We start from the raw sequence: 19,017 nt of genomic DNA, 5'->3' as shown, positions 1-19,017 counted from the left end.
TCTGTTTCAAACAAATTGTGATTTTTGTAATGGGGTGAAGTGTTGGAGATAAACTCTTACAGTCCATCCACTTGGAATCGACTGTGAGCTCTGTGAGTTACAGTTAAATCATTGACACTAATGATTTGGATCTGATGTACCAGGTGCCAGCAATCCTTGTGTTTGATACAGTGTCTTTCGCGTGGGTGAGACATCTCAAAGCACCTCACGCCTTGCAGTAAAGTGCAGTGACCGTGTATTTTGTAGGCGAACGTGTCAGCCAATTTGGGCACAGAAATATGTCCACGACTGTTTGTGGGACACTCACTGCGGTGCACAATCGGCTGCCGCGTTTCGCCCACAAAGTATACAGTCGTATCCTGTAAAGCACTTTACGTCATCTCGAAGACGTGATAAGGCGCTGTATCAAATGCAAGGATTATTATTATTACTGGTCCCCCTACACAATTCACAGTCACCGCACTTGGCAATATATCCTGTGAAGCGCTTTGAGACATGCTCCCGGGTTGAAATGTAAGGATTATTATTATTGTTGCTCTTGCACCCTGCAGCGCGCTCTGTTTTTGGAACATTTCAGAGCTATGCCGACATTGTGAACAACATGATCTATCAAGTGCTCCCTTATCTGGGGAGGGAGCGAGGAATACTCCCTTTTACCAAGCTGGCGTCACACACAAGTGATGTGATTAAGTGTTTTTGACATGACATACGTTGTTGCCCTGTGTGTTTGCAATCACATGGAAAGTGTCTTATCAAACATTTCCCCTTGAAAATGGGGGCCACTTTACAAGCTTTTATCTGCCCATTATTGTTCGTGATGGTCCTGCACAATAATAGATGCCACATGTCAGTGAAACAACCCCTTTGATCTAACCCTTTCCTGATACACACTATATGGACACTCAAGTCAGGGCCGAGTGACTGTTCCTTTCAAACAAATATACCAACCCATGTGGAGTATACGCGTTCGCCTACAAATACATAGTCGCAACCCTTGACAGTAAATCCTGCAAAGTGCTTTGACATGTCCTCCCAACATGAAAGGCACCAAAAATTAATAATAATAATTTGGTCACTCAATCCACGACTGTTTGTGGGACGCTGCCGTGCGCAATTGGCTGCCGCGTTTCGCCCACAAATATACAGTCACTACATGTTTTAGTATATTCTGTGAAGCGCTTTGAGACGTCTCAACGACGTGATCAGATGTGAATATCAAATGCGAAGGTTATTGTTATACCAAATGCAGCGGCTATTCTGATCATTTATGCTATACTGTTTTCACAGTGATGTGCTTGTGTGTGTGTGTGTGTGTGTGTATGAAATTAACATGATCTCTGCATGTAATAGAGCCGCGGGATTTAGTGATGTGTTTATTTTGCTTTGTTCACAGATAACGGACAAAGAACCATTTTCTCTGAGCAGGGCTGAGTCTATTGAAGGCTATTATGAGGAGGCTGAGCCATACGATACTGTCAATATTGGTATGTCCTAGCAACAACGCATGCTTCATACTTAGCAATAACAATGTGTTAAAATGTGTGTCAGTGCCTCCCAGCCAAGTACAGTATTTGTTGTGGGAACATTTGTGAGAACTTAATGACGCAATTTTCTTTTTTGGAAACCAGAAGGTTTCACTCTGTACCATGACTTTAAGACCATATTAATTTGTCACTCACCTCATGGCTGTTTGTGATGCAAATGGCTTTTTTTTCACAACAATAACTTGGGTTTATATTGCGTCCTTCACGCAGGGTAACGTCTCGGAACGCTATTCTGTGACGGGGATGGACACCGAGCAAGGGAGAGGGGGAGATGTGAGATCTGTCTGAAAGTTGTGGAGCCCTGTAGCTCAGTGGTTAGAGCACTCGCCTCGCAAGCCAGTGGACCCGGGTTCAATTCCCGGCAGGGCGAAACCTTGGGCAAGTTTTCTTACTCCACATGCCTCTGTTTACCAGCAGTCAGTAGGAAGCCGGTTGTTAGTCGATTGACGGATCCCTTTTCCAGGGATAATAAACACTTTAAAAAAAAGTTTGGTCACTCAATCCGCGGCTGTTTGTGGGACGCTGCTGTGCGCAATTGGTTGCCGCGTTTCGTCCACAAAACATGCAGTCACTCCACTTTACAGTGTATTCTGTGAAGCGCTTTGAGACGTCTCGAAGACGTGAAAAACGCCATATCAAATGCGAGGATTATTGTATAACTGCACAGAAACCGGACCACGTCAAACACGGCTGCTGATGTGTTAATTGCAGATGACGTTGACGCTGTCAGTAGCTCCTATGAGTCATATGACGAGGAGGAAAACACGAAGGGGAAATCGATGACCCACCAGTGGCCTTCACCGGAGGCCTCCATAGAGCTGATGAAGGACGCTCGGATCTGTGCTTTTCTGTGGCGCAAGAAGTGGCTGGGACAGTGGGCCAAACAGCTGTGTGTCATTAAAGACAACAAACTCTTAGTAAGTCACTGTACAGATGGAAATGGAACAATACTGGCACGTCACTGAAAAATATAGGGTGACGTGTGATGTGTTAGTTGCCACTGACGATGACTAACTTTGGTGTTAATGATCACAGCATAGAATAATGGCACCCCCATTGATGACTAAAGACGTTGACTGATGGTCGGTCCGTGGGTATCCATCTTCCCTCCCCAGCCACCCCCGACACTTGACTTGTTGGCTTATGAGATACTGGCTTAACTCAACAAAAGTATCTCGTCACCCGCCACTCCAATGCCTCAGTTGGTAGTCTGGCTTCAACCCACGCAAAATGTTGGGGGGGAGAAGGGAGTCGTATGGAGTTTGAACTATGGACAATTTGATGTCTCAATTCTCCACCCACTGCGTGGGCCATTTTTTTTCAAAGTCAAAGACGTGCTAATTAACACCAGCGTTAATTAACAGCTTTGTAAATTAACAATGGCCCGGGTTACAATTTTCATCCCGATTATGAAAAGCGTAACAAATCTAAAGATCATCCACAATCCTGAACGCCTTTTGCGATCTCTAGACCTAATGATTTGACAGGCCAAGACTAGCGAAAGGGCAAGGGAAAATCCTCTGCGATAAAGGCGTCAAACAAATAATATTGGCTGAGATCTATCTCAATGTATCATTCTTTCAGATGCGCCTTTACTAGACATCATCAGCTGGGTTACGATACAACCTCTGGAAATATTGGTACGATTCCTCGGGGCTTTTTCTTTGGAAGAACGGACCCAGTCAGGCCAAGGAAACAGCACATGAGCTGCGTTAGGGAATATATTGTAAGCCACATGGCTGAGTACACATGAAGCAAGTATTTGCTGTAACTTGGACACGGGCTAATTATGCAGGTGCAAAAGCAGCAAAACTGGCAAGTTGCTTCATTGCACCTGGTGCCTTATAGAGGCAAGTGAGTGGCTTCATCCAAACCCTCCTGGTCCAACTCCAACTCCTATTTAGTCTTTCCTTGAATTAATCCTATGTGTATCCAAATCGGGGACACCGTAAATCCGATGTTGGGAGTTTGGCATTTATTCCTAGCTACTAAAAAGTAACAAGCAAAAAAAAAAAAACCACAGCCTTTAAGGCCGGTCCTTCAATGGCCAGTGTTAACAATCTGCTTCTCTTCGCTCTCCTCTCCAGTGCTACAAAAGCTCAAAGGACCAGAATCCGCAGCTGGACGTGAGTCTGATCGGATGCAGCGTGGTGCACAAAGAGAAGCAAGTGAAAAAGAAGGAGCACACACTGAAGATCACGCCCGTCAATTCCGATGTTATCGTGCTGGGACTTCAGAGCAAGGATCAGGCAGAGCAGTGGTTAAAGGTGAGGAGGAGAGACACACAAGCATAGCAAATCCCACCACCTGTTCCTGACCCCGCTGTGTCTGAGCTCTGCTGGACTGTTTTGTGTTCTGGCCCAGTCTTGCTTCTCTTCTGCAGTAGACATACAGCTAGGAGTCAGTAATAGATTAATGCTTGTTCCGCTCAATCTGCGGTGCACTGGGGAGGAATCCATTTGGATAAACCAGAGGCTCGGAATTTTTGCTTAGTTTTGGCCTGTTCAAATTTAACAACAACAAATTGCATTTACACAGATCCTTTCATGTTGGGAGGACGTCCCAAGGCGCTGGACAGTCAAGGATTTGCACCCGAGCAGGGGGTTGGGATCAGGAGGGGGTGGGAGGGCAGGGAGGTTGTGGGGTAGGAGGGTGACCAAAGGCATGGTCGAAGAGGAGGGTCTTGAGACTGTTAGCATCAGTGGGGGCATCCCAGGAAAAGGTGACTGAAAGTGTGGTCTTAATATAGATTTGGAAGAAGAGATGTTACTGAAATTGAATGCCAAAATTAATGCTGCTAGAAACCTAGCACATTTGGAGGAATGATATCTAAACCTAATTCCACATTAAAGGGAACATCAGGCAGATGTGAGGCATGTTAGGCAGCAGTGTAGTATGAGGTTAATCTCAAGGTATTTTATTGGATTGCTCTGCAGTTTACTACAGAGGGCTTGACCTGGGAATCCTTCATGTTCACGCGAGCTTGCCCAAAATGAAAATGATCCACTTCCTTGTCCTTTAGTCAGCACACAAGTAAACCCAGAAAAGCTTTTTTTTTTTGTCTCCTCAGGCTGGATATAATGTGGTCATTTTCATCAGCTGTATTATTTGTTTATACAGATGAACATGATTCATGAATTTAACCACTTCGGACGCAGTAAAAGAGAGAGAAGGAGAGATCAGAGGCTAGGGTTTCACGTCATCACGAAGGTTCTTGAATTTGTAGCGTTTTTAGGAGCATTCGAGCCTTTCAGTTGTCCTGCACGTGCACCGATAAAGTGCAATAACAGGAGGGATAATAACATTAGCTGGAAGTCATCGTGCGAGCAAGCGTTTTTCAAGTCACTCGCTAGTTAGTTCTGTTATCCCAACAATTGACTGCTGGCTGCTACAAAACAACCTTTGCAACCACAATGCTTGACACGTGTGCAATTCCCTTCCTTCCTTCCTTCCTTCCTTCCTTCCTTCCTTCCTTCCTTCCTTCCTTCCTTCCTTCCTTCCTTCCTTCCTTCCGCCATTGGGAGAAGCACAGTAAGTTCCCAGTTGTTGGGTGGCCTGTTATTTTAGTGTGAGTTGGGTGGCTGCTGAGATCAGGCTCGAATAAGTTCCTTTTTGTAGGTGACAATTCTCAGCATTTGGTCCACAAGAGCATTGTCCAACTCCAGTGTATCCTCTGTCTGACCTGGTGATAGGACTGGATTTTTCAGCAGAATGATTACAGTTCCTCAATGTCATACAGGTGATCCAGGAGATCAGCCATCTCCAAAGTGAAAGCTGTGCTGATGGAAGTGTAGTACCTACAGACCATTCCCGCAGCCACGCTCAAAAAGTAAGGCCTTCTGTCTTTCATATTCCAATGTGGTTCATTTTTTAGAGGAATATATCATGTATTTATTACTTCTCTGACTTACCCAACACATTTGCAATGGCCACTTTTCCACTGAAAATGATGGGAAAATACACACACACACTCACACACACGCACACACACACACTCACATACACACACACACACTCACACACATATCCACACACACTCACACACAGATACGTACTCTCTCACACACACACACACACACACAGATCTCACACACACTCACATACACACACATACACACACACTCACATACACACACAGATACACACACACATAATCACACACATGCATACACACAGATTCACAAACACATATACACATACACTCACACACGGATACACGCACACACACAGATACTTATAAGACAACATGCGTGAGCAAAGCTTCATCCAATTTGTCTTTACGGCTTTCCTATTGCCAACAGTTGCTCCACTTCAAACAAATCTGATCGTGTGAAGCATTTTAAGATATTTCAATGCACTTTGTCTCTGGTTGATAGATCTTTGAGTAAATACAATTGGGAGGATGTCTCAAAGAGCTTGACACTGTCACAAACTAGAAGGCTATTTAGCCCATTATTCTCTGAAAGTACTCCCTATTTAGTCCATTCAGCAACAACCACAAAATTACATTTGTAAAGCGCCTTTCAATCAGTCCATTTAGTTCCATTTAGTTCCGTGCTCTTTCTCCATACCCTTATATATTTATCTTTATCAAATATTTGTTTCATTTCCTTTTAAAAAAGGAATGAGTTTCATCCACAAAATACACAGCCAAACTATTTTACAGTCTTTCCTCTGAAGCACTTAAAGATGTCTCGGTGACGTGATAAGGCATTATATCAAATGCAAAGATTATTATTATAAAAACTTATCACAAATTCTGCTTCAACCTGTGCTTTTGATAAGGCATTCCACGTCTTAAGATTTGGGTGGTTTAAGGTCCATTTTTGTTGTCTTAAAAAATAATCAATATTGATAAAAATGTATCTTTAGCGCTGAAAACATCATTCTATCGAATTGTGGAACATTGTAAAAAAAGACAAAAATGGTAGCAATAGCCTACAGTCTGTAACACACGGTTTTAAAGGAATAGAGGTATGTTGAGAGATAACATTGGTCTTGTGTTGTGTTGTAGTTGGATTCATCAGAGAGACACTCCGTGGCGTCAGATAATGGGAGCAGTACTGATGGTGGGTCTGTAACTGACATCATGGAGACCAAAGATGGTACGATAAGTAAAGGTGTGATGGATTGTCATTTACCTGCCAATTCCGTGGCAGCCAATTCCGATGCTTCCTGAATTGACAAATTACCACGGACTTTGGTGGACTCCTGTAGCTCAGTGGTTAGACACTCGTCTCGCAAGCGAGAGAACCTGGGTTCGATTCCCGGGCAGGGCGAAATGTTGGGCAAGTTTCCTTACTCCACACGCCTGTTTACCAGCAGTAAGTAGGAACCCGGTTGTTATCTGATTGGCGAATTGTTTTTCTGGGAGTAATAATCCCTTCAACAAAAAAAAATTGGTCACTCAATCCACGACTGTTTGTGGGACACTAGTGTGCGCAATTGGCTGCTGCGTTTCAACCATAATAAAATATACAGTCAATTATTTTATAGTGTATCCTGTGAAGCGCTTTGAGACATCTCGAAGGCGTGATAAGGAGCTGTATCAAATGCAAGGATTATTATAAACAGGAAGAAGAAATTAGATTGTTTTGCCTCGAAGCAACCATTGAATTTCATTTAATGACGTTATCGCTATCCATCCATAAGAAAGCATTAAACAATCAAATAAGTATCCTGTTCCTTCTGCTCACCCAAATCCCACATATTTCAGTGGCTGAGGGAAAATTGTGCCAACATTTCTTCCTGATCCAAACGCAAACCAAGCATTCATTACTCAAACCTGGACACAGATAGTGCTTTCACCATCCATCATTCTGTTGTACTTGGTATTTCATCATTGCCGTCTATAAATTTATCATTAGCCGAGTGTCTATCCAGCTCGCTATTAAAGGAGTTAATCAGCATAACTTAACTGCTTCTGCTAGGAGTCTGTTTCAATACCCTCCAATCGGGGAGAGAAGAATTACTCTAATCTCTACATTTAGCCTCACTCACTGCTGATTTGTGAAAGGTTATACATTCTGTGTTAACTCCGTATCAGTTGCTTTGAGATGCGTCCAATATTGAATTAGCCTCGTCACAATAGCGATTCTGCATTGACTTGATAGTTCCAATCCATGGCTAATGTTCACATCTGTAGCCGTTTCTGACTTTTCTCGCTCTAGAAAATGCAGTCAGTCCACTTTACAAAATATCCTGCGAAGCGCTTTGAGACATCTCAACGACGTGATAAAGCTCTATATCAAATGCAAGGATTATTCTTATAGCTTCATCATTGTGCACAGAGCCACATAAGAAAAACTGTCTGTATGCACATCCCTTTGGGTGAGAGCTGTAATTACAGGGAATTGAGGAGAGCAGTGGGTTAGCACATTGGGGTCTGAGCACTGGGACCTGAGTTGGAGTCCTGTCCAGTCTGATAGGCTGAAAGTCTCCTCTGTGCTTCAGGCTGTGAGGATCCTCTGTGATGTAGGTTTGGGGAGTCAGTGGGCGTTTGGATCACAGTGCAGAACTGCCCTAAAATTGGCAATCTCAGTCAGAGAGGCCACAGGATGTGGGAAGTGGAAAAATGTAATTCTGGTGCAGTCGGGGTTCTCTTCTGACATTGGGACTGAGGCACATTGTTGGGACAGAATAAAAGGAGTTTTGCTCTGCAGCCGACCATGGTGCTTGTACCTGCTGTGAGCGGCTTGGCTCACTGAGTGCCCAAAATAGCCTCTGGCATTCCTTATCTGAGCTCACGTGAAAGTGACAAAGCAAAACATAACCTCGATCCGCGACTGTTTGTGGGACGCTGCTGGGAGCAGTTTGCTACTCCGTTTTGCCCACAAAGCATGCAGTCAAACCTCTTCACGGTGTATCCTTTGAGACGTCTCGAAGACGTGATAAGGCACGAGAGCAAATGCAAGGATTATTATTATTATTTCGGAAGCTGTTTGTTTCAACTGCCGTGTGGCAATCTCTGCTCGTCGCTTGACGTGATAAGAAAGGAGTTTCCAGTGTAAATGCTTCAAGTCTCTCTGTTATCTTCCTGTGTGATAACAGAGCTACTGTTATGACATGCATCACATGCATCACAGGATAATATGGGAATGGGGGAAAATCTAAAGAGCTTCTCCCATGACCTGATGTAGTCATGTCTTTTGTTTACATGTTCTAACATTGCTCACAACAGTAGCGCAGATTCCAAGCCATCGCTGCACAAACAGCAGTGGGATTTGTGGCTCTCAGGAACTTTGAATTTAAGGTCTTTAAGGTGGATGGACACTCCACCCATTCACCCCCTTCATACCACGTGCGAGTGAGCATTTGGCAGAATAATAATAATCTTTGCATGTGATGCAGCGCCTTATCACGCCTTTTGAGTCGCCTCAAAGCGCTTCACAGAATCTACTGTAAAGTGCAGTGAGTGTATATTGTGTGGGCGAAACGTGGCAGCCAACTGCGCACAGCAGCGTCCCACAAACAGTCGTGGAGAATGCAGTTGGCAAACGTGTCAAGCGGGTTGCAAAATGTCATTAAAGTCAAAACAGCCCTGACGTTTTCTCTCTCTCTCTCTCTCTCTCCCGTTTAGTGAAAAAGAAATCCAGCATCGGGGACCTTAAAACCGCAGGCTTGAAGCTCAGCAGCTTCATGAATCTTGGGAAGAAGAAGCCTATATCTGTGGAGATTCCTATTAACAACGAGAAGAACGTCGAGGCGTCTGGTAAGAATTCTTTTGGTTGAAGCCGACCTGACTCTGATCTTCCTTGTGTCAGCAACAGGGGAACGGGGGTGGGGGGGCGGTGGGTGGGGGTTTAACTGTGTGTACAGGCACTGCCACCCTGTGGCACCTCATGATATTATTTGTACCAGACGCCAGCTGTTATCTGGCTGGCGCCGTTAACACCGTCAGCAAACGAAGTCAACGTTGTGACGGATTGAATGGTAATTGCAGCGTTTAACTGGCTTTTCCATGTGGTTTAAATGCACAATTCCTACGGGTGTATCGTAAACTGCAATAACTATTTTGTGTTGTGTTTTGATGTGATTATTATTATTATTATTACACGGTTCCATTTCTAAGTGTAAGCTGTGTGCAACCCTCTACTCTTCTCGTTACAGGTTATTTGAATGTCTTTGTAAATAGCCATTGGCGCATGCGTTGGTGCCAGGTGAAGAATGGACTGATTCACTTCTATCAGGACAAGACCAAAACTAAAGCCATTCAGCAGCCTCTAAGCCTGGAGGGGTGTGAGGTCATCCCTGATCCCACTCCAGAACACTTGTATTCCTTCCGCATTCTCCAGGATGGTGAGGAAATAGCATCCTTGGAGGTAACTTTAACTCCACCTTATACAGGGTGATCAAAAAATCACCATACCATTACAATGTCTAATAAGTCTTAAAGAAATGATGTTATTTTTGCTTTGTTTCAGACAATAGGTTAGATATCAAGAATTTTTGGTCGCCCTACAGTGATGTAAAAGTTAGATTAAGCTTTACCACAAGTGAAAATGTTATTAAAAGTCAACGTCTCAATCCAATTCATAGCAGACGCTGCACGAATAAGTCGATTTAGTTCATTCAGACTTTATGACCTTGGGTACCTCTTTTGAAGCATCCCCTTAAGTGAGGAAAACCCTGAATTTTAGAACGGATTTGGGTCTGGATGGTTTGATGTTCATTTCAGAAGTCACCTTATTTCTGGAAACACTTCCTTCCCAAGGATCCATTCCTTTTGCTACAGCTCTGTAGCTGAGAAACAGCCAGTGAATGTATACAACTAGAATTGGATCAGTCCCTGAACAGGTCTGAACGTGAGCTCTGGGACTGTAGTTTATAAGCAGCTGAACTTTACGAGCACTTCTGTGCACTGGGCTTGTGTTCACATCTGTGCTGCCAAAAGGAGAGAAGGAGCAGTGTTCCAATCCCCCCCAAACGATAGCATTTACTGTGTCACAATTCTTTGTCAGCTCATACATTGAGGTCGTGCCCCACATGTTGCAGAAAATTTGCTCTACAGTCCTAAATACTATAATCAGCATTTAACTAAAGTTGTTACGGTCTGGAACTGCCTGAAAGGCTGGCGGAAACAGATTCAATAACAACTTTCAAAAGGGAATTGGATAGGTACAAAGAAGGAAAAATTTCAAGGTTATGGGGAAAGAGCGGGGGAGTGGGACTGATTGGGCAGCTCTTTCAAAAAGCCGGCACATACATGATGGGCCGAATGGCCTCCTTCAGTGCTGTAATATTCTATGATTATATGAGCTACATCACACCCTGTCACATATTGTCTGATGCGCTTACAAGTACTTGGGCATGAAAGTCTCAAATGAGGTCTTTTGTCTAAAATAAGCACTGTCAGAAAGCTCCTGTGGGTTTGGATTGCAGAATGAATGTTCGATGCTTCAGAACATGCCATCACTGCCTGACTGACTGACCGAACGAGCTTTCAAACCATTTGGGTCCGTGTCAATTAACGTTTGTGTTACAAAATGGAAATGAATCTGTTTTAAGAGGATTTCTTGCATTTGCCTGATGTGACGCTGTGTTTCGGGTTGTCCATCCAAGAAGAGGGGATAACAACAACAACAACTTGCATTTATATAGCATCCTTCATGTGGGGTAGCGTCCCAGAGGCATCTGATGCCAAGCCAGGGGGCGAGGGGTGATGATGATATTGACTTGCACTGCCCACTTCCCCACTGTTATAGGATCCAAGACTTGAGCGGTCAGGACGGGAAGACATTGAAGGAAAGAGGAGGAACAAACAGAGAGGGAGACAAACAAGACACTTGAACCTAATCACACGACTCCCTTTTTTTTCAGGCTAAGTCTTCCGAGGAGATGGGGTACTGGCTGGGTCTGCTGCTGGCAGAATCGGGATCCAAGACAGACCCCGAAGACCTGGCTTATGACTATGTGGATGCTGATCGAGTGTCCTGTATAGTGCACGCAGCCAAACATTCCTTATAGTAAGTCACAGCTTATCTTCTCAGAATAGATTTGTGACAAACGGATCACGTGTTCAACAAACTCTTGTGCAGGACAATGTATCAGAGGGTTTACTGCGCTTCAAGTGTTGGGTCTGTCACTGGGATCACTGCCTGGTGATCAGCAGAGAGACCTTTAAATGGTTCAAGTTGTCTTTAAGAGTGATATCACTAGGTTGACAATTTAATGCACAGAGGCCATGGCTATCTGGTGCCGTAATAATAATAATAATAATAATAATAATCCTTGCATTTGATATAGCGCCTTATCACGTTTTCAAGACGTTTGAAAGCGCTTCACAGAATATACCGTGAAGCGAATTGACTGCATATTTTGTGGGCGAAATGCCAATTGCGCACAGCAGCGTCCCCACAGACAGTCGTGGATTGAAGTGACCGAATTGCCGTTATTATTTTATTATTTTAATTACACCTGAGGCGCTAACAGGTGGCATTTCCTCGAGGAGTTCAATTCCCTTCAACGCTGCAGGAACTCCTCTCTAGACAAACGTCCTGTGACGACAAGTGTCATTGGGGGAAATGGAAGAATCACATGGCTAGACTGCTCTTCTGAACTTAAGGCTGTAGCACGTTGTTATGGCAGGTTATGTGGAATTTTACAGTTCCTCCCCTTTGGCCACAGTATAATTGACCTCGGAGTGTTTATTTTCGCTGACATTTGATTTTAAAAATGGGGAAAAAAATCCACTTCCCAGTATTTGCGTCCCTCAATTTCCAGAACCTAGAATTACCCCCATCTCAAGCTTTTGCAAATGTAAAGTATTTTTTCCATGAAATTACGGTTAAATATTCTCTACGGCGGCCAAAACAAATGTTAAAATTGCTTGTTTCGGTTTAGCTATTCTCTTGCAAATAGGAGTTCCTCCCTCGCCCCCCCCCCCCCACCCCCGCACCCCCCCACTCCCCTCCCAGTTACTCAGCCACATCTGGAATTATCACAAAACATAAAATCCTGTCTGTGTCCTCCCTCTCGCTTCGCCCACAAAATATACAATCACTACACTTTACAGTGTATTGTGAAGCGCTTTGTTTTTCTTCTTTATTTATAAAGAACATGCTAAGTTTTGTTTCACCCACAAGCTTAATGCAGCGGAGATACTCAGAGCCCAATACGTACATAGATGACTTACCAGCCGTACAGAACCAGTCGGATGACTTATACGATGACGTGGATGTACCTGAATCCGTGGTGAGAGCTTACCAAGATCTCGTTTTATAACCTGCGCGTTGTGGTCTTTGTGCAAAGGTTCTCACAGGACAGAAAGTTGTGACCTTTGATGTGTTAATTATCACTGGTAATCATTTTCATATCACGATCAGCGAGGCCAATCTATAACTGAAGCCGTTGGAGGCGAGGGGGGGAAGGTACATCCCATCATCGGGGGTCGGACCTTCAGCCTCTGCCCCACCCTTTGGAACTCCATCCCACAGACCATCCGCCTCACTCCCTCCCTCGCCTCCTTCAAAGCACGTCTCAAGACCCTCCTCTTCGACCGCGCCTTCAGTCACCCCTCCTACTCCACCCTCCTGCCCTCCACCCTCCCTGATGCCAACCCCCAGCTCGGGTCCAAATCCCTGACTGTCCAGCGCCTTGGGACATCCTCCCAACATGAGAGACGCTGTGTAAATGTCATTTGCTGTCGTTGTTGTTGTTAAATGGGAATCTAAGGCACTCTGAGCATTTTCGGCCGCTATTGTTATGTAGAAGTCAGGGCAGGTATTTCAAAAGACATTTTAAAAACGTTTCTAAACGAACAAATTCCGGTTAATAATTTCTTCCGTGATAAACGTGTCGACGTCTTTTCTACTTCAATGCAGGAAGAGAAAGCAAACGAGGAACAAATTCCTAAAGATGACCAAGCCAGAGTTTACCTGGACCTCAATCCAGTGAAATCGTTCCTTCATTCCAATAATAACAAAGCAGCTTCTAATGTACAGACAAACACTCTCTGTTCTGACAGCGGAAAAGGAGCTGTAACTCCCGCACAGGGCAGCGATAGGGACTCGGCTGGTGAATGCGAGAGTGTGGTCGCTGCAAAACCTGTGGAGCCTGCTGCGGTTAAGGTACAAGCTTCTTAAAGGATTTTTACCACCATATATTTTACCTTTGATAACCCTTTCATTGAAATCAATCACTCTTACGTTGTTCCAAGCCTCAGATATCTCAAGTGAAGACCGAGATCGAAGAGAAGTCCGTCAGTAAACCGTCAAACAATCAGAAGACGACACCTCTCTGGGCCGAGCAAAGTAAGACCGCCGTGAACTCGGTGCCTCAACAGCAAGCAAAGCCCTCCACAGACTGTGTAGAAAAGCAGAAGTTGGCTGCAACAGGTGGGCTCCTTGTTTCACTCCTCCTCTCACTCCTCGTTTCCTTTCACACCAAGCTTTGCAATAATTGTTTGCCCCCTTGACAATTCTTCCCCAGTGTCCATCGAAACCAAGTTTGGAAAGAATCGCTCCGAGGCAGATCTGAAGAAAATCATGGAAGAGAGGGAGAGGCTTGAGAAGGAAAAAGAACAACTTCGAAATGAACTGTTGCTCTTAAGAAAACAAAAGAGGGAGATCAAGGAGGCAATAGCAGTTTGCAAAGGTAAGTGTGTCTTCAGATACAACGACAAGCGTTCTGAGACGCTACCCTGTGTGAGAAGTGCTGTATAAATGCAAGCTGTTGTTGTTGTTCACATAACGCCCTTCATGAGTGTGGCTTGGCATTTCGGAGTGCGTAACCGTGGTGTAGTTTGACACTGATGCAGAGGGATGTGGAGCAATGGATGCAGTACAAAAGCTCTGAGGACCAAAGACTAAACGGTCTTTGTCGCTTAACTCCAGCATAGTTAACGTAGTGCTCGGGGTGGGAGCCGGGGAAGAGCCATGGAGTGAGTCTCAGAACAGGCTGCTTCAGGAACTGAGGTTTGACTTCCATCCTCCGCCCTCCCACCCCTCAAACATCCAACTCCCTTTTAAACAAGCCACGACGTCCAAACATTTTCATGGAAACAAATGATCACTTGCATTCGGTGTTGAGCTTCGAGCTGTTTCACCTCGCACACCAACAAATGCAGAGAGAACCCAGGGAAAATGAAGGGATGACACTTATAGAGTTCCAGTTGTGCCAGTGATCCAAAACTAAACTGGAGAAGAAAAGGTTGAGGGGTGATATGATTACTGTCTTTAATAATAATAATAATCCTCACATTTGATACAGCGCCTTATCACATCTTCAGGACGTCTTCAGGACCTCGGTCTTCTTTCGCCAGCAAGTTCTTATGTTCTTAAGATACACTGTAAAGTGAATTGACTATATTTTGTGGGTGAAAGATGTTAAAATTCTGAAGGGAATAGATATAGGCTGTTTTATTTTGTACTGAAGAACCGGAGTCCATGGCCTGCCATTGAAGGGGAATAAATTCAGAACAAATCTGTGGAAACACTACTCCAGTGCCCGAGCAGTAAACTTACAGAACGGGCTCCCCGGGGAGACAGACAGACAGACACACAGACAGACGGTGGAAGCAGAGAGCGTTGTTTGCTTCAAGAACAAATGAGATCGGTTTCTGCTGGAAAATAATATCTGGGGATAGATACGGTATATAGTTTGGGGACGCGACACGTCAAGCGCCGGCCAGGATGGTGGAGGGTGAACTGGATGGACCTCGGCCTTCTTTCGCCAGCGAGCTCTCATGTTCTTAAGACAGAGCGTCAAATGAGGTGTCATTGTCAAGTCAAGGCTCAGAGTAAACCAGCGCAGTGTCGGCTGCTCTGCCGGCCCTGGATATGTTGGACTGTAAACGCAACAATTTCAGCAGTTTGGCTCCTGAGCCGTTACCATGGAAACTGACCAACAATGCTCAAAACTCAATGATCAGTAGCAGATGTGCGTCATGAAGAGCCTCTTGGCCGGTGTCATTGGGTGTTTGGCCTTGTCAGTGAATTGGATGTCTCAAATTCTGCTGAGCGGGCCATAAACTGTCAAGCTTTCAAAGCAGTAAACTAAGACTGTTTTAGTTAGAATTCATGAGTAAAACTCCCTCCTAGTTTTCTGCCTCTCCCTGGACTTCTGAGGGTCACACAGCGGTGATGGTGACCTCATTGCAGGCTGTGACCTCGCCTCCCTGTGCTATCTGCTGGGGAATGTGTGAGCAGATCCTGCTGGTGGGTCCCCAAGCAATGGGAAAGGGCCATCTGTAGAGTCCTGTAGCTCTCAGTGGTTAGAGCACTCTCCTTGCAAGCGAGAAGACCCGGGTTCGATTCCCGGGCAGGGCAAAGCGTTGGGCACGTTTCCTTACTCCACACGCCTCTGTTTACCAGCAGTGAGCAGGAACTCAGTTTGTCGATTGGCGGATTGTTTTTCCGGGTGTAATAATCCGCCCCCCCCCCCCGCAAAAAAACTAATGTTTTCACTCCATCTATGACTGTTCATGGGGCACTGCTGTGCACAATTGGTTGCTACGCTGCGCCCACAAAATACAAAGTCAATTCACTTTAGAATATATTCTATAAAGCGCTTTGAGATGTCTCAATGACGTCTGATTGTTCACTGAAGTGAGATCCACAGAAAATATAGTATTGGCTACTTTGCAGACGTACTCAAGTGGGAACTGAGCCTTGGCGTTCCCTCCCCACCCCCTCCACCCCCCGAACTCCCTCTTAAACAAGCCACAGAAACCGAGATTTCCACGGAAACAATTGACCACTTGCGTCTGTGCTGTGTGTCGGGCCGCTGTATTGCGCACGCCAACAAATCCAAGTAGAACCATGAGGAAATGAAGGGTAGACATTTCTCGGCGCTCCCGAGTTGCGCCAGTGATTTGACGCTGATCTGGAGACATGAACTGCGATTAGCAGCAAGCTCTGCCTGTTTGCTTTCATTCTGCAGGTTTGGCTTGTGTTTGCGCTTCCTTCAATTTGTGGGATCTGGCTTGTTTAAAATGAATGTTTGCAAATTGAACCAGCGAAGGCCCGCAAATCATGCACTGCTATTTTCTGATTTCATCAATATTTGGAGAGGTAAACTGATTGCAGTGGGGGTGAGAGAAGGCAGGAAACAGCACCACAGTGGGTGTTAATTGCTTTTAATACATTGCACACTCTTCAGTAATATGAGTCATGATAATAATAATCCTTGCATTTGCTATAGAGCCGTATCACGTCTTATCACTGTTTTTTTTTTTTGGCGGCAGACAAACATATACTGAGCACTCAAGAGGACAGACTACGGCAGATTGAAGAAGACTGCAAATCAAAGGAGAACAATAGGGTGGACCTGGAACTTAAGTTGGTATCTGTGAGGGAGAACCTGAGGAAGGCAGAACTGGGACCGGTCCCTTTGGGAATGATGGTGGATGCCAGCCAATTTGATAATGTACGTTGCAAGGTTTAATACTGATTCAACAATAATAATTATAATAATAATCCTCGCATTTGATACAGTGCCTTATCACTTCGTTGAGACGTCTCAAAGCGCTTCACAGGATATACTGTACAGTGAACTGTCTGTATATTTTGTGGGCGAAATGCGGCAGCCAATTGCGCACATCAGCGTCCCACACACAGTCGTGGATTGAGTGACCAAATTATTATTCTTTTTTAATTTCTTTTTTTTTGAAGAGATTATTACCTCTGGAAAAGCGATCTGCCAATCAACTAATAACCGGGTTCCTAATTACTGCGAGGTAAACCGGGACGTGTGGAGCGAGGAAACTTGCCCAACGTTTCACCCTGCCCGGGAATCGAACCCGGGTCCTCTCGCTTGCGAGACGTTTGAACCTTTTGGGACACATCAGGGGCTCAGTTTTGCAGTGGGGGAAGTTTAGTAAAAGACACTGATCATTGAGCGTGTTCTAACCAGAGAAGGTTTTGTTACTTTCTCCAGGTTAAGGTCCCCAACCCCAACAACAGCCAAGACAACTCAGCCGTGAACTGTGCAGCTGCCTTAAAGAATAGGCCAGTATCTATCGTGCAATCCACAAAAGGGACTGTCCTACAGAAGGCAAAGGTAACACCCCACGAGTGAACATTGCGAAGTGTGACTTGATAATTCACATGGCCGGAACGCGAAGTTAGGTCCAGTTTGAAATAATTGACTACCATCCCCTTCCCCCTACCCCTCCCCCTCTCCCTCCCTCTCCCTCTCCCCATCACCCTCCCTCTCCCCCTCTCCTTCCCTCTCCCCTTCCCCCAAATGCGCACAGCAGTGTCCCACAAACGGTCGGGGATTGAGCGGCCGATTTATTATTTAATTCCCTCTCCCCCTTCCCCAGTTGCAATTTATTATTTATTTTTTTGAAGGGATTATTAACCCCAGAAAAGCGATCCACCCATCGATTAACAACCAGAATCCTACTGACTGCTGGTAAACAGAGGCGTGTGGAGTAAGGAAACTTGCCCCAAAGTTTTGCCCTGCCCCGGAAATCAAACCCAGGTCCTCTCGCTCGCTTCCGAGGCGAGTGCTCTAACCACTGAGCTGCCAGACTCCACTCGCTCTCTGGATCGCTTGTCACTGAGCCCCCTTTTCCCTCGGAGCGCCGAGTTATCGGGAGTCTGCCGCCTTTATTTGGTTCAATCGGATTCGGCGTCTCTCCAGCCGCTTACACCCGTTGTTGTGTTTTCCTTTCTCCGCCGGCAGGAATGGGAAAAGAAAGCCAGCAGCTAGAAACGTCTCGCCGAGTGAGACAGAGATGGGACTGATACAAGCAGGAGCTGCGGAGTGTTTGGACTGAGAGCAATTCCTCTATTCCCAGCGGCAGGTGTAGAAAGTTATGAAGTACTTGTTGCACCTTTTTCCATATAAAATGAAAGCTTCTGCTGCCCCAGTAATCAACAACAACAACAACTACAACAACAACAACAACAATAAAATTGCATTTATATAGCGCCCTTCATGCTGTACGGCGTCTCGGAGCGCTTTAATCAGCAGGAACTCACCTACTAACATCATGGGCCATCACTGTGATACCACTGAAGGTCTCGGAGGCTCTTTTATCTCACCACTGAACATTCTGTACGCTTAAAAAGTTTTTTTTTTTTTAAAAAATCTACCCCAAATGTCAGGATTGTTATTCTTATTCTACAAACGTTTAACATTTAGCGAGTAAATGCTGTCTTGTCTTAAATCATTCAAAGCGAGAGGGGATATTGGCCTTTTTTTTAAAAGAAAAAATATTGAAGCGTTAAAATTTGCAATCCACAACCAAGACATCTGTGGGTTGCAGGTGTAGAAATCCCTGTTTGCAAAGTGTTAGCCTATGACTTGTGGTTATGTGCAGTTTGCGGGAGGCGATGTCTGTCAAGTATTGGCCTGCCTTGTCATCAACGCATCCAATTGCCACGCACTCATGCTCCCTGGGTTGTTGGTACGGTCATCCTTGAGTAAGAGAGACGCACACTCCCACCATAGGGTGATTCCATAAGAAAGCAGACTGCAGAGTAGTGTGGAAAGCCTGGTGACAAGACGCCTCTTATTTCGTGGG

General features: G+C 45.0%; 1 protein-coding gene and 1 non-coding gene across 4 annotated transcripts in view; both read left to right on the top strand.

Moving 5' to 3' along the window:
• The window catches only part of afap1l2 (actin filament associated protein 1-like 2), a 69,690-nt gene extending 51,286 nt beyond the window's left edge, over positions 1 to 18,404 (top strand). Inside the window, exons 5-19 of one of the 3 annotated variants that reach the window (XM_042337019.1) lie at positions 1,394 to 1,484; positions 2,256 to 2,461; positions 3,632 to 3,811; positions 5,284 to 5,373; positions 6,559 to 6,649; positions 9,124 to 9,255; positions 9,654 to 9,865; positions 11,364 to 11,509; positions 12,629 to 12,737; positions 13,367 to 13,612; positions 13,708 to 13,879; positions 13,974 to 14,138; positions 16,729 to 16,922; positions 17,421 to 17,543; positions 18,174 to 18,404. In XM_042337019.1, coding sequence (XP_042192953.1) covers positions 1,394 to 1,484; positions 2,256 to 2,461; positions 3,632 to 3,811; positions 5,284 to 5,373; positions 6,559 to 6,649; positions 9,124 to 9,255; positions 9,654 to 9,865; positions 11,364 to 11,509; positions 12,629 to 12,737; positions 13,367 to 13,612; positions 13,708 to 13,879; positions 13,974 to 14,138; positions 16,729 to 16,922; positions 17,421 to 17,543; positions 18,174 to 18,200 — 2,184 coding nt within the window. In that variant the 3' untranslated portion in view covers positions 18,201 to 18,404. Of the gene's footprint in view, positions 1 to 1,393; positions 1,485 to 2,255; positions 2,462 to 3,631; positions 3,812 to 5,283; positions 5,374 to 6,558; positions 6,650 to 9,123; positions 9,256 to 9,653; positions 9,866 to 11,363; positions 11,510 to 12,628; positions 12,738 to 13,366; positions 13,613 to 13,701; positions 13,880 to 13,973; positions 14,139 to 16,728; positions 16,923 to 17,420; positions 17,544 to 18,173 lie in introns of all 3 variants that reach the window. The other 2 variants (XM_042337020.1, XM_042337018.1) reach the window with 2 other exon arrangements.
• trnaa-cgc lies at positions 1,842 to 1,914 on the top strand. The gene has a single exon. It is a non-coding gene; the product is annotated as a tRNA-Ala (tRNA).
• Positions 18,405 to 19,017: the final 613 nt, after the last annotated feature.

Source organism: Callorhinchus milii, unplaced genomic scaffold, assembly GCF_018977255.1.
Source record: "Callorhinchus milii isolate IMCB2004 unplaced genomic scaffold, IMCB_Cmil_1.0 Scaffold7, whole genome shotgun sequence".
NCBI lineage: Eukaryota > Metazoa > Chordata > Chondrichthyes > Chimaeriformes > Callorhinchidae > Callorhinchus > Callorhinchus milii.
Note: the sequence above shows the minus strand (reverse complement) of the source record. Positions and strands in the feature narration are given on the sequence as shown.